The 14645-nt window shown below is 40.4% G+C and overlaps 1 protein-coding gene across 1 annotated transcript in view; it reads right to left on the minus strand.

Annotated features, from left to right (window-relative positions):
* Positions 1-741: 741 nt before the first annotated feature.
* The window catches only part of LOC129758618 (uncharacterized), a 334389-nt gene continuing 320485 nt past the window's right edge, over positions 742-14645 (minus strand). Inside the window, exon 6 of the mRNA XM_055756159.1 lies at positions 742-7025. Coding sequence (XP_055612134.1) covers positions 5452-7025 — 1574 coding nt within the window. The 3' untranslated portion in view covers positions 742-5451. The remainder of the gene's footprint in view (positions 7026-14645) is intronic.

Raw genomic sequence — 14645 nt, forward strand, 5'->3', positions numbered from 1 at the left:
TAAAGAATGCCATCGAGGAGCTGAGGATCTTTTCCTAATCGTTTTGCTTTTAAGACTTTATTGAGATTGTTCGAATTTTTTAAAGCCTTTTTGCTTTTTTAAAGCGTAGAGTTTTTGTTGTAGATTTGAGGTAACAATCAGATAATTTTTTTTTTCAAATTTTCGCTTGTGTTAGTTTTTTTTCCTCTTTGGAAGATTAGGGGTTTGTTGATCAGAAAGGCTGTCAAAGTTTTTCAAATAAAAGTTATTTATCTGATAAACAATCATGCTGATGCTTGGAATTCCTTACATATAAACAGTTAGTGTGTACAATTTATTTTTGTAATTCGTTTGTTATGAAGATTTAGTCATTTCGATAGAATCGTTTTCGTTTTTTTGTTTGTTTTCTTTTCTGACGTACGGATAGAGAATACAGCTAATGAGAATACATCTAATCGGAACTACCGTACGTTTAGTATAATTTTTGAATGTTTGATAATATCAAAATCACAAATAATGTTCGAAAAATAGGAATTTTAGTTCTTACGTTTCTGTTGTAAATGGTGGTTTTAAATTTTGACTCGATCCAAATGGTGGTTTATAAAATTTTTAGTTTCACTTTATTTGTTCTCTCTTTCTGTAGAGAGAACTAGTTTCGCATAAGCTATTTGTACTGCCGTGAGTTTTGTTCTTGATTTGCGGGAAGATGATGTGGTGAAAGTCTCGAAATCATAATGTGTTTAGCGTCTGTTTCCATTTTAATTTCCTCGAGTTGCATCTATCTAATGTAAATTATTGTTATGTTTGTGATTCATCGTATGATTCAAAAAATTGTATCTATCTAAAGCAATAAATTATGTAATCTTATCGTAACAGTACATTTTAAAATATATATATTTATTTTCATCTTGTTCGATCTCTAACCATTCAACAGGATGATTCTTATGTTCTAGTTGATAAGTACCGTCAACTGGACCCACTTTGAGGTTCCTCCAGCTCGGTTTTTTCTTATTTGTTGAGTAACATGCAAAAAAAGAGTTTTAGATATTCAAGATGTTTAGGATGAGAAATTTTCTCTACTCGTGAGCATTTGATGCATAAGGTCTGATTCGTTGCATTTTGTGCTTTCTAGTGTGATGAATTTCGCAAGAGATTCAAAACAACAAAAAACGACTGCCTGTAAATTGACATCACTCTGAATTACCTCTCGAAGATTTCCGCCTTCAACTATGTATAACCCTAAAAATCGCTTCCTTGAAGGATTTTTCCTATATTAACCTGTATGCATTAAGCACCCACTGATTTCGATTCGGTCGAATTAGAACGTTGTGAAGCATACCGAACAAAATTTACTCGCCGTACACTATTCTAATACACTTTTAGAAGTGAGTTTTGTATACATTTTGTAATCTCATTTTTTCCTTTTTTTAAATTTTGTTTTTGTAGCATTACTTTTCTATAGGCCGATTATGAGAACAGTTCTAATCGAGCGTCTAACGTACGTGGCCACAGTGGCTTTTTTGTTTTTTTTTGGCAGATGAGCATTTCTAAATTTCACTGAATGTCCTTATTTTTAAGGCCTTCCCACCTGTTTATCGCATCTGTGTTTTTAGTGATTTTCAACTGTTTGTTCTCAGTGTATTTCAATGGTTTTTTGTTTGAAATCAAAATGATTCTATTATTTTTACCTATCTACTTTTTCATAGTACAGGCAAATGTCACATTTCCGTTTCTTTCCAGAAGCCATTTTTTTTTAAACCGGCGATCGGATCACTTTTCGAAACTGTATAATCAGGTCCTTAGTTTTGATGATGCACTTTTTTCCCAGTGTATTGTTAATACTTTCTTCAACTTGATTCTTCTGTGAGCCACTTTGTGAGTTCAACGTTTTAGTTTTTTTCCCTTCAAACTGTTTTTTTTATCATGTGTATATTTGAAAGAAAAAAAAATAAAACTCTGATTTAAACTTTTGGACAGTTATAATTTTGTATGAAACTTCATATGTATTATTCCGTATCCTTTTGGAATTTTTTTTCCAGGAAATTTTACTGAGAACTCGGAATCTTTCAATCTGAACTTAAAAATTGAATTCTGAAGTCGGAATTACTGCTCATTCAAAATTTAATCTCCTGTTTAGAAAATTAATTAAAGAAACTATACCTGAAATATTAACCATTTTTCGGATAGCTGAAAACAACACTCAACAAAAAAACAACAAACAAAGATGGTGGAAAAGACATCAAAAATAACAAATGAAAAAAAAGAAAGAAAAAAAAAAACAATTCATAAAGTACTTCTGGAATGTATGTTTTATTGTTTTATTAGAGAAATTGTTTGCTTACTCTTAGGAGAGAAATTACACATCTTACTATAATAATTCGAGAAATAAATACAGCTTTGTATACAAAAATAAAAGTAGTTTTAACAGAAACTATAAAACGAAAGCAAATCGGGCCGAGGAACAAACTCAACTTTGTTTTTTTTGGGGGAACAAAAGGATTTCATACACATACATACATCTTATAGGGTACAATAACAAAACTCGAGAGTGTTATTTGGCAAAACATTATTATTTTTAATAACCGTGTTTTAACTCTGCTTTCGTATGCCATTTGTCGAAAGACATTCGCTAGGTCGCGTCTTACTTGACTAATGTTAATTAATTAAAGCCTTTTTCGTTCCTTACTGTGTATTTTTACTGTGTGTTCTCTCTGCGAAAAGAAGGGTGAAGTTTATTTTGTTAAGCTTTCTTTTGTTCTGTGAGTTCTTTACTTATTTTTTAATGTTTGTTTAATTTTAAACTTTTATATTAAACTTTTTATGGCAAAATTGAATTTCTTGCACTTTTTAGTTGTGAGTTGAAATTAGTACTTTTGGCGGGTCAGTAGTTTGTATTTAAACAAAAAATATAATGCAGCTTCTGTTCTGAACAATGGCGATGTCGAGATGTCTTTCCCCTTTTAGTACTTGCCTCTTAACCTAAAAGCACTCAGACTAGCTCACTGAAACTTAACGTGTATCTATACTGAATCCTATATCGACAATCCATTCTCTCGCCTCTTCTACTCTTCCCATTCTATCTAAGTCGGTGGAATCTCAATTGTAGATCTGTTTCTGTTGTTTTTACGGCAAGAATCCAGATGGAGAGAAGGCTTTTTTCAACAAGGCAAAAATAAAATAAAATTTGCTAATGGCACTGGCAGAAATATGGGAATTGTAAAATGTACAAAATTTATACTATGTAAAAGTAAGATGAGAATACAAAAAAAATCGACTATGGCATATCGGAAGCAATGGGTAATCGTTATCTTAGCATGGCAGCGCATTTTGATGCGTCTGTAGTGTTTGTTTGACTGTTTTCTGTGTGTGTGTGTTTAAACCATCTTTTGTAGCGATGGCGCTAGTGGTGTGGGCGCGCAGAAACTGAAACAAATCGTCACATCAGAGTGGCGTGAAAAATGCACCGAAACAAAAACAAACTGCTGGGCTCGATTGTCGTTGGTTTTCTGTCACTCCCGCATAAATGTTTCTACTCTACGCAGCTCTTCGTGTTCTCATGAATCGTAAATGTGTGTTTGTGTTTTTGAGTTCGACTGTGTCTGTTGTTTGGATTCCTTATAGTTTTCTACCGGCAAAACGTTTTCACCCCGGTGTAGTACGATTTAGTGGTTTTTTTTAAAGGTTCCTATTAGAAAAGTTTTTATTCTTTTTAAGAAATAATCCTCGTGTTTTAGTACGTTCGTTTTTTAGTTAGTTCTTCCCTACTATTCAGCGTTGCATCTTTGAGCTACGCACTCCATTCCAATATAGATATTTGTTAGGTTTTTCTGTACTTAGTGTTTCACTGTATTGTTTATATGTTTTTTTCTTCTTATGTGTGCGTTTAGCACCGTTTGCAGCATTGTTTGTGCAAGGTGGAGGGAAAATCACAAAATTTTCGACTTAATTTAAGTTCCGCTTTGCGCATTTTACCCACACACAATTTTATTATTATTTTTTTTAACTATGTCTACTAGTACGGTTCAGTTTTCCTCAATTTTCACTCCAGTTGTTACTTTTGGTTTTTTTCAAAAATCAAAAGTCACGTTCTTCTTTTTTAATCTGACGTGGGCGTTTTTTTTCCTTCCCTACTTTTTATATGTTTGTCATTTTGTATCCAACATTCGCGTTTTTTTTGTTTATAAATAGAGTTTAGTCATTGAAGATAATTTCACACCACTAATTCTTAGTTCATTTTTCATGTTTTCATGTTTTCATTTACAGTACATCTACGTTTTGTTTTTCATCTCTCTATTTTCTTTTTCTTCTTTTCACGCTATTAAAAGTCTATCTTTCTTTTTCATTTTCATTTAACTTTTGTTTGTTTACCTTATAAATTGAGATCACAGTGTTTAGAGATAAATTTGTAATTTAAAAAAGAATAACAGTTCTCCAATCAAACTTGATCTAGATTTCTGTTTGTTTAGCTTTTTTTGTTTAATCAGATCGGAAGGAATTTGATCGTGAATCAAAAGGTAGGACAACACACATACTTCTGGTTTTGAGTGAGGGCTGACATTTTGTAAACATGGATAAATCGGGGTTTGAGAAGTTAACAACAAAGTGCAATTTTTTGTGGTAAACGTGATCTGTTAGAATTTTAGGATTATTTGTGTGAGTATTGAGGTGTTTGTTTTTCGTGTATTTGTGCAAACAAGTAAATAGAGAGCTATTGAAAAAGTGTACAAGTATTGATGAAAAAAGTGCTAAACGTTTTAAATTCGAAAAGTGTTGCTTCAAAATGATACTTTCTGTGTGAAATTTTGTTTATTTTTGCATCTTTCTATTTGTTTGAATGCATAATTTACGCCACACAGTTTGACAGATCGAAAATGGTTTTATCTCATCTGCCAAACTCCTTAGCGTAAAGAATTGGTTTGCTTTGATTTGGATGTGTGTTTACCTTGCTTTGTTCACTATTTTTTTGAATTTGCTATTTTATGTCGAGCGATTGCGTTTGCGTATTGAATGTGATTTTTGCTTCTGCTTCAATTTGGTTTTGGCACCTGTTTATTATTGACATTGACAAGTAGAGCACAAGTAAATGTTCGCGGTAGATGTCCTTCCCGTTGTGAGAGTCACTTACTCCACCAGTAGAACAATGACAATCGGCTGTTCGGAAGACGAGCTCGTATTGTTGTTGCTGCTCTCCGGAATTGGTCGACTGTTTTCGCCTACATCTACCTCTTCTTCGTCTTCGTCGATGGGAGCAGATACGGTTGCAGAGGGATCCTCTTCTTCACCGACGACGACTACGTCACTGGCAGCCAGAAGGGTGCTAGGCAGTCGAGGTCGGGAACTGGTAGGATCTTCGGTGGTCGCGGCCGGTTCCATTTCGTGATCCGTTTCGATGTAGCCCATGAACGGATCATCATGAACTAGCTTGATCTGGGGGTCATTCAAACGCACAACATCGATCGACGGAAGTTCGGTCTACAAGCTGGTTGCACTCGATGAAGACACAATGGGAATACCACTGATGTCATCGTGCAGCAGATGGTGAGAGTGAAGGCCTGCGGGATGATGATGGTGATGTTGATGGTGTTGCTGAGCTGCCGAAACGTGGTGATGCTGTTGCTGTTGTTGCTGCTGATGCTGGTGGTGATGTTGACTACTGCTGGTGCTACTGTTAGCTGCGGCATTGTTGCTGTTACTGCTGCCACCATCACGGTTCTTTTCTTTCTTTATCCGCTGCTTCAGGTGCACCTTGGCGTGACGTTTCTTCTCGTCGGATCGAGCGAACTTGCGCCCGCAGATGTCGCACGAGAAAGGTTTCTCACCGGTGTGTGTTCGTATGTGAGTGGTGAGGTGGTCTGATCGACTGAACGATCGCATGCAAATGCGGCACTGGAACGGTTTCTGGCCGGTGTGGATTCTGATATGCCTGGTGAGTTCGTCTGATCGCGAAAACCTTCGATCGCAGTTTTCCACTGGACAAGCGTACGGGCGTTCGTGAACGGGAGTCTTGCTCGGGCGATTTGGGTACTTCCTAGGCTTAACCGGGACTAGTTTGATTGGCATCGGACTCTGCTGGTATACCTGGTTGAGGATCTCGTGACCTTTGCTGGTGGAAGGATTGTACTCAGCTAGATGAACGGCGTATTGCGCCTGTTGCTGAGGCGTCATCTGGCTAAGGTCTGGGATTTGCGCGGTGCTGAAAGGTTCCTGCTTAGGGATGATAGCTGCGGATGAAGCTGATGACGGTCCAGGGATCACGAGGCTGTGCTGAGGACTGCCGTATTCTACGGGTGAGTCGAGCCATTGGTATTTGGGAGTTTGTCCCATGCCAAGGCTCTGACTGCGTGAGTATTGATGCATGTCCTGCTGTTGTTGAGCTTGCATATCTAGCGAAGGTACGCAGCTGGCATAGCTTGGGGGTTGCTTCAGGATTATGCTGGGACAGTCCATGCTGAGACCTAGAAGTTCAACCGATTGGTGAGTTCGTTCGTCGGTGCCGTAGTGATGAGATAATTGCTGGTGATGGCCAGCAGGTGAGGGAGTTTGAGCAGAGTTTACGGCCGATGCCTGCGATACCGCAAAGTGGGCTTGCGAGGTACTCTGGGGTCCAGGGCCAAGCAGTCCAAACATCGGAGGCTGGAATAGGCTCTTGTCCGGGCTAGGAAGACCCCAACCACTCAAACCGGTCGTGGGTGACATCTGGCCGGACATGATCGATAGCTGAGATCCGGTAGCCGTCTGTAGGCCCATGCTAGCTCCAGCCGTAGTCGTAAAAATGCCTCGATACGAGATTTTGCTCTCTTCAGCCTCTGTCGAGTGATCGTGGTGATGCATCTCTTGGCTTGTGCTGTTACTGTGGTGGGAGTTGGCAGCCGGGTGATGCGACGATGATGATGGATACATGGCGTTACTGCTGGTGTTGCTAGCCTCTTCCTCGATGACGATCGATTGCGGGGTGCTGCGCTCCTGTTTGGTGGGACTGCACAGGCTAACGCAGGGGCTGGACACGGTTTGCGGTTCCAGCGAGAGATCGTCCGATTCGATTGAACCTATATTTTTTCAAGGGGAAGAGCAGATAAAAGAAAACAAAAGTTTGAATCATACCAACTCAGGGATGCTCACATGGTGTTGAATATTTAAATTTATAATTAAGACAAAGTGCCTTTAATAAATCGCCATTTTTTTTTCAAGATTTTCGTTGCAGAAAAAGCGGGTGTGAGATTGTGAACGGCGCGGGAGAGCTCCATTTTTAATTTGACAGTGTTCGAATTTTTGTCCGTTTCCGTTTTGGTGCATAAAATTAAAATAAATTTTTATCTCACTCGGTGCATGATTTTTACGCCTTGTCTTATGTTGGTTTTTATTGATTTTCGTTCGAATCTTTGGATCTTTTTTATGGTATTCGTATTCGCATGTTCTCGGCTCGTCTCGGGCCCGTGCAAATGGCGCGATCACGACCGATTTGGCATTCTTTTCGGGCATATTTCGAATAAGTATGTCAATGTGATGTTCTTGTTAGCATAACAGGGCAATAAAAACGGCTTCCAAATCGGGGGGAATGGAGCCGTCAATTGGCGCAGAGCCGGAGGAAAAAAAAAGCGTCGATGGGAGGAATCTTTCCTTTTCAAATCAATTTTTTAAAACTTGAAAAATCAAACATGTTAAATATAAACGATTGTTCATGTAAAAATTTGAAATCACCAAACTTTAAAGGAAAGATTTAGAATGTTGATCCCTTTCGTACCCACAGACATGAAAATGCGCTTGCCAGACAGTGCTGCCAGCCTCAGCGTTCCTCAAAAAATTGAAACTAATTGACTTAGTTGTTTTTACGTACGAACATATTTTGTGTTTGTCATCACTCGCTCTTAAAGAGTCACTTCCTCGATACAAATTGAATTTGTTTTAAGTTAATGTGAACAACTGGACTCGGATCGGCCCCAAAAAGTGCTTACTCACACACAGTCGAGTGAATCCAGCGAGTTGAGTCGAGTCGAGTGAGACTTTCCGGGGACGTAAGGAGTCGACTGAAGAGTGGTTGTGGCGTGTGATACAAGAGCCGTTAAGATAAGAACCTCAACGGCAACAGGTCGTGGCTACTGTAGCTACACCACTTGTTGAAGAGCGTGTTTATGATGAGAGATGTTTAATCGACCGGGGCCCCATATATACACTGCCGGCCAAAAGTTTGGGATCACCCACTAAAAAACATGCAAATTTTGATCGTTCATATCTCAGCCGTCTTAGCACATATTGAAAATCTTCTGATCTCATTTGAAAGATAATGAGCAATAGCTATCTCGGAGGTATTTTGCCCAAATATAATGTTTTAGTTTTGAACTTAAAACTTAACCTAAAGTTTTAACATTTTCAAAAAATCGCACTCAATATTCAAAGCCGATCATCTCGGGATAGAGTGGACCAAATCTCAAAATTTGAGTGGCATTCGAATTCCTGTTCTTTACTTCTCAAAACACAATCAAAAAATTTTGTGAAAAAATTCAAAAACGTATTTTTAATTAATAAAATAGACGCTTGAGTTGTCGACCAAAAGTTTGGGATCACCTCTTTATATGGTGAGTTTGGGATCATTCTTATAAAAACATGCAAATTTATTTTATTCATATCTTTCTCATCTAACATCGTATTGCAGATCTGAAGGGTTCATTTGGAAGCTTAGGAATTGTTGTTTTTTAATAAATTCATTCAAAAATTATACTTTAAGGTGAGAACTATTGAAAAAATCTGGGAACTTTCAAAAAAACAATAAATTTCAGGTGATTTTTTTATGGTTATCACTTCAAAATATAATTTTTGAATGAATTTATTAAAAAATAACAATTCCTTAGCTTCCAAATGAACCCTTCAGCTCTGCAATACGATGTTAGATGAGAAAGATATGAATAAAATAAATTTGCATGTTTTTATAAGAATGATCCCAAACTCACCATATAAAGAGGTGATCCCAAACTTTTGGTCGACAACTCAAGCGTCTATTTTATTAATTAAAAATACGTTTTTGAATTTTTTCACAAAATTTTTTGATTGTGTTTTGAGAAGTAAAGAACAGGAATTCGAATGCCACTCAAATTTTGAGATTTGGTCCACCCTATCCCGAGATGATCGGCTTTGAATATTGAGTGCGATTTTTTGAAAATGTTATAACTTTAGGTTTAGTTTTAAGTTCAAAACTAAAACTTTATATTTGGGCAAAATAACTCCGAGGTAGATATTGCCCATTATCTTTCAAATGAGATCAGAAGATTTTCAATATGTCCTAAGACGGCTGAGATATGAACGATCAAAATTTGCATGTTTTTTAGTGGGTGATCCCAAACTTTTGGCCGGCAGTGTACACATTTTATCACATCATGTATGGCTCTCCTCAGGGACGGTGGCGCGCAGAAAGTTTGAAGAAGCATAAAACAGCTGGTCGCGTAACGATATCGGTGTGATCCAATCCGCGGACCGAACCTTCCTCCGAGCCAAGGCAAGTAGCGCCGCGATCTTCGATTGTGACGGAGAAACGGACGAAGAGCGGTTGAAAATTGCTACCGTATTAAAATAAATCAGTCGGATCTCGGTAATTAAAAACGGAGGGTTCTAATTAGTTTTTTTTCGGAGGTATCCCCGGTTTTGGTCTTTCGGGAGATCGGAGAAAACGCCGTGGAGGATCGTTTCTTTCGTTATTTTTCTCGTTCCTATTTGTTGGGATTAAGATTTTTCTTCTCGCATTTTTTTTTGTTTTCGTTTCGTGGACGGATGATGGCAGGCAAATCGGACAAGCGGTCTACAAAATGATGATGATCGTTGGTGCTTGTTTTGTTTTGAGGTTGTTGTGTTTTCTGCGGGCTGTCCGTTCGGAAAACACGTCCCGTCCTGCTGAGAGTTCGGTCGCGTAGCTGCAGCAGATAAATCTTGTTCTTCAACGAGAGCGATCGCAAGAAGTGGCGAGACGAGACGGCGCTGCATAGCGGCTGCGACGCGACGACGATGACGACCTCGCAAGATCGCCAAGAGTGTCCTCACATCCGTGCGCTCATATACGCATTGTACGCGAATCCAGAAAATAAGAAGCATATCACAAGAGCCTCTCCGAAGTTTCATATTTTTATGCGCCCGTTCTCGGATATTGAAATCTGTTGCGTCCCCTCATCCCTCCCCGCGGTTCTGCCTTCAAGTCGTCGTCGCTGGCCGTCCTCGCGTAAGGCCGTACAGCGCGTAAGGCTTTCGCTTTGGCTTTTAATTTATGCTGATAGTGTAATTTATGTTTTCTATATTTCTTCCCCTTCGCGTGCGCTTATTCCCGGGCCATTTCATTCCATTCCGATGATCGGTCCATAGTCTCTGGGCAGAGGCCTGGGCAGTACCTGATTTCAGACAGGGAGGGCAGAGGCAATGTTTTGATGATGATGTCGATTTAAAGCAAAACTTCAACACATCCACTGTGGATTGAGCCCGCTAGCTAAATGATGACGAATACCTTCGGATGGATAACCGATAGAAAGAGAGTGGCCGACCAACCGGAAATGGCCGTCATCACTATTTAGCTAGGGGTTCGTGCTCCTGCGATCTTTTCATCTTAGAGCGCGAGCCCGGGATCGAAGTGATCCCCCCAAAAGTGACGGCGGCAATCCGCGCGATTTCGGCTTATCGGCCGTAAACCTATACCAGACATTTATGACGGAGGTAGGAATTAGTGTCATAATTATGTCGGGTGAAGACTAATTTAAAAATCTGTCTGTCACGGGACTTGATTTGGGAGGTTTTTTCCCTCACTCTCTTTCCCAAGGTTCGACACGGATGAACTTTTTAGCCCGGGTGCCACCATCGCGCGTAGCGTTGCGTTGTGCGCTTTTCTTTTCGCTTCCTTCTAATGGTTTGTTTTGAAAAGATAATCACTGAGGGGTTTTTCTTTATAGAGTGGCCCTGTGAGGTGAGCTGCCGCAAGCCGTAAGTATTTATTGGTGGTGGCTTTGAAGGCGTGAAATATTTAAGACGACGATGGTGTGCTCCCGATTCCGATGATCGGTCGGCCTTTGGATAACAACTTAAGATGACGGGTGTTTGAGTGAATTCTTTTATGCTTGGAATGCAAATTTGTTGCTAGAGGAATTTACTTCTTAAGACCCTTCTGGTAAGGTCGTAAATTTGAAGATTGGAGTATTCTTAATTGAACTAGATAAATTCGTTTTTGTTGAATCTGAATAGAGTTTTCGCAAAACATTTTTCCTCCAAAGGTTTTACAAGCCTTGCGACGAACATCGCCAATAGTTTGTACAGTTTGGCACAACGATATATTTCGAATGTAACACATGTGATCAGAAACACAATTTAGGTTATAAATAAGATTTAAAATACATTTTTGGGTTCAATACTAAACCAGCCGAGATCCGATTGATTTCGGCACCAGCACGTAGAGCATGGGCACTAACCACTAGGTTACGGGAGCCCCCCTTTTAAGTCAGACAACAAGTCAAACCCACATTGCAGAAACCTTAAATCACAAAAAGCTATGGTAATGAGCGATGTTTTCAATCTATTTAGGAATAATGATAAGTATGAATTCATGTAAATGACTTTTGGTTTAAAGCATTCCCCTGCAATTTTTTAAGCAAGTACAGCACCAACACACTGAAAAAACTTGTACTCAATTAGACATCAGTTTTTCATTTATTCTCCATCAAAGAATTTTAGGTCCAGTGAACAATAAACTCTAGTAATATCAAACAGCTGTTTGCTTTGAACACAACGCCGGTTCAAAAACCGCATCATTTCAAAGCAACTGGCCACTTGCCGTTTCTCTCTCATCTGCCTACCAGACGACTACAACTACAACGCGCTGCTAACTATTACAGAAATTTGGCGTGCGCTCATAGTTGTTGCGATCAAAACTTTGTCATCCGTCGTCCCGTATGCACCCGGGATCTTGATCGGTTGAGGAGACGGCTGGTACGATAGCAACAGGGCACATTTGCGTGCCGTCGGCAAGTTTTGATCTGCTGCGCATCTTAATTTCTCCTCAAAATGATTTTATTGCAATTCACAGCATTTTTCTTCGCGTGTCTTTCACTCTTGCTAGTGCAGGAACTTTCAAACTAGACTAGTGACTGGCCAAATGACCGGCCCTGCCGGCTGGAATCTCGCACTTTGTCAGTTAGTTTAGTCGCTATGACCGGCTCGAAAGAGGGACGGGTTTTAAGGAAAGTAGGAAAGCGGCGACGCTCGGTCAGATGAAATTTATTCGGCTCTGTTTTGTTACGCGCCCTTCGCGTCTCCGTGTAAAAAGGGACGGACGGCGCGTGAAGAATGAATCCAAAGTGAACTAATTTGGCAAATTTATTGGCACGCAAGCATCTTTCTGAAGTGGTGCATCAACAACTGCTTGTAACATCGGGCAGCTTCTGTCATCGCGGATCGGCGAATGCACTCAGTGACGTTTTGGAGATGGTTTAGAATGGTTTTACAAAGTATTCAAGTCGGTGCGGCCTGGCGGAACTACGGCGCCAAAATGGGTGTGTAGCGCGTTTTTGGGTCTAAATATGCGGTTGCATATTGCAGCCCATTGCCGAGAGCGGGTAATGTCAAAGACGTTTAATTTGGCGAAACGTCTCCGCTATTTAGAAGATGCATTTACGACTACTGTCCCCGCCTTGAGAGGACATTTTCCTTGAAATAATTGGGACAGATGTTGCAGAACTAAGCCGTCGAGAGCTCGTAAAATCTGATTGGCCTGGCAACATCTTTCATTGAGGGATGGGTTCACATTTTATTATCGATCTGGTTGACGCCAGTTTAATCCTTCGTGACTTGAAAACTCTTTTCTATGTACAATTTTTTTAACGAGGCTTGTAAACTCGTAGCATTATTGAAAATACTTGGACATATAGTCGTAGTCACCAGTTTGAAATTGCTCAATTGTAAGGTCTGCATATATAGAAAACTTCATAAAAATGTATTACAGTGGCTTCAAACAAAGCCAAGTTCTAGCTGATGGTATTGCTTGAATTTTATAGTGAGCAAAATTGTGACTTGTCCTCGGAACTAAAATGCCTTAGTAGACTCCTATTAAATGTATGAGTTTATTACGCAAGCTTCTATCCGAAATGTACGCTACTGGTTTTCTTTCGGGATCGTCATCGTTCTACCATCGCATGGCTTTATTCACACGCGATAATGAAGTATAAATTTTGAGTACAACGTACGAAACTGGCAAGCAGGGCGCGGGGAAAATCACCGGCAGCTGAGAAAATGTAACGGGATCAGTTAAAAAGATTCTAAATTACTCGCGTCATATTTATGACTTTATTACCTGCCATAACGAATGTATCGTCGTCGTCTTTACTGAGAGGGATCCAGCACCACCACGGAAAAAGGGACATCTCCTCAAACGTCGCGTCGTAGCAGCACGCTCTTCACCTGTGCAGACCGCAGCCGATTCGAGCTGGCTTCTGGCAGCTGATTTCAGCATAATAATTTATTTTTATTTTTATCTTTTATGCGCCATTTTACTCCTCACTTGTCCCAAGGATCGCCACGAACACACTTCCGAGATGATGCATTTTCCCATCACGTGAATCGAAACTGCCGCCGGCAATTTTCATTACTCTGGCATGTGTGCTCCTTACCCAGCATGACTGGGGCCGAAAGATCGTAAACGGGTGTGGCCGTCCAAGGATCCCTACCAAGCAGGCACCAAGTGCTCTCTCAGATGTGGCCATCGCGCCGGGTCAGGCACGATCTGTCCCTTTCGGTCTGTGCTCAGGTTCACACATGTGTGACACAATGTCGAATCCTGACTCATCAACCATCGATCAGTAGCTGCTAGTGCGATCAGAGCCCGGGAATGATTGAATGATCCAGTCCCTGACACTGGCAAATCGATGAACTCGGGGAATTAATCGGAATAAATTAGAATCGAACCCGGGCACAGCAAAAAAAGTCATTCCAGCTTCAAAACGAATGCACTTTTTAAGTCATCATCGTCATCTCCGAGCGGAAGAGGTGCGTCGTTATTCCAAATCGTGATGATCATCCTCCTTCCCATAGAGATCTTCCCGGATTGTTGGCGCAGACACAATAAGTGATTCACCTCCTCTTCTACCACCCAAAAAGCCTTCGAAAGAAACCAGTTTACACCGGGAAAGGCTCCACACCCATCAACGGAGTCCCGAACAAGACAAAATCTCAAGAACAAGCTCGGACTCGGAGAGAACAAAATATTAAAAATACCTCAATGGCACCTCAGCTACCAAAGCTCGACGCTCTACCCCCAAACATGCCGTTTTCCTTGTCTCAGTCCAGAAACGAATACAAATGCTCAAGAGAAACCTCTTAAGAGCTCTACAAAAGAACGCTTCAATCGTATTCTGCTGCTGCCAGATAAAAACACCTAGCAGCGATCAGCCGGAGCAGTCCAGATATTCAACCACCCGGTCCACGATTCCAACCACCTACCATCTCAACCATCCTAGTCGTCGGTTCGAATCTTACCTCGTTCATCAGCATAATTTATGAATTAATTCTCTTCGGATAGCCGGGCGCGCGATCTGTCTCCGGAGTGCGATCATTCCGTCCGTCTCGTCTCGTCTCTTCGCGATCGTCGTTGTCGCCTTCGAACGGGTTCGAAGGACCAACAATCCAACCAACCGAAGAGATCACTCCCGGCC

The sequence above is a fragment of the Uranotaenia lowii genome, chromosome 3 (assembly GCF_029784155.1).
Source record: "Uranotaenia lowii strain MFRU-FL chromosome 3, ASM2978415v1, whole genome shotgun sequence".
Classification (NCBI taxonomy): Eukaryota; Metazoa; Arthropoda; class Insecta; order Diptera; family Culicidae; genus Uranotaenia; species Uranotaenia lowii.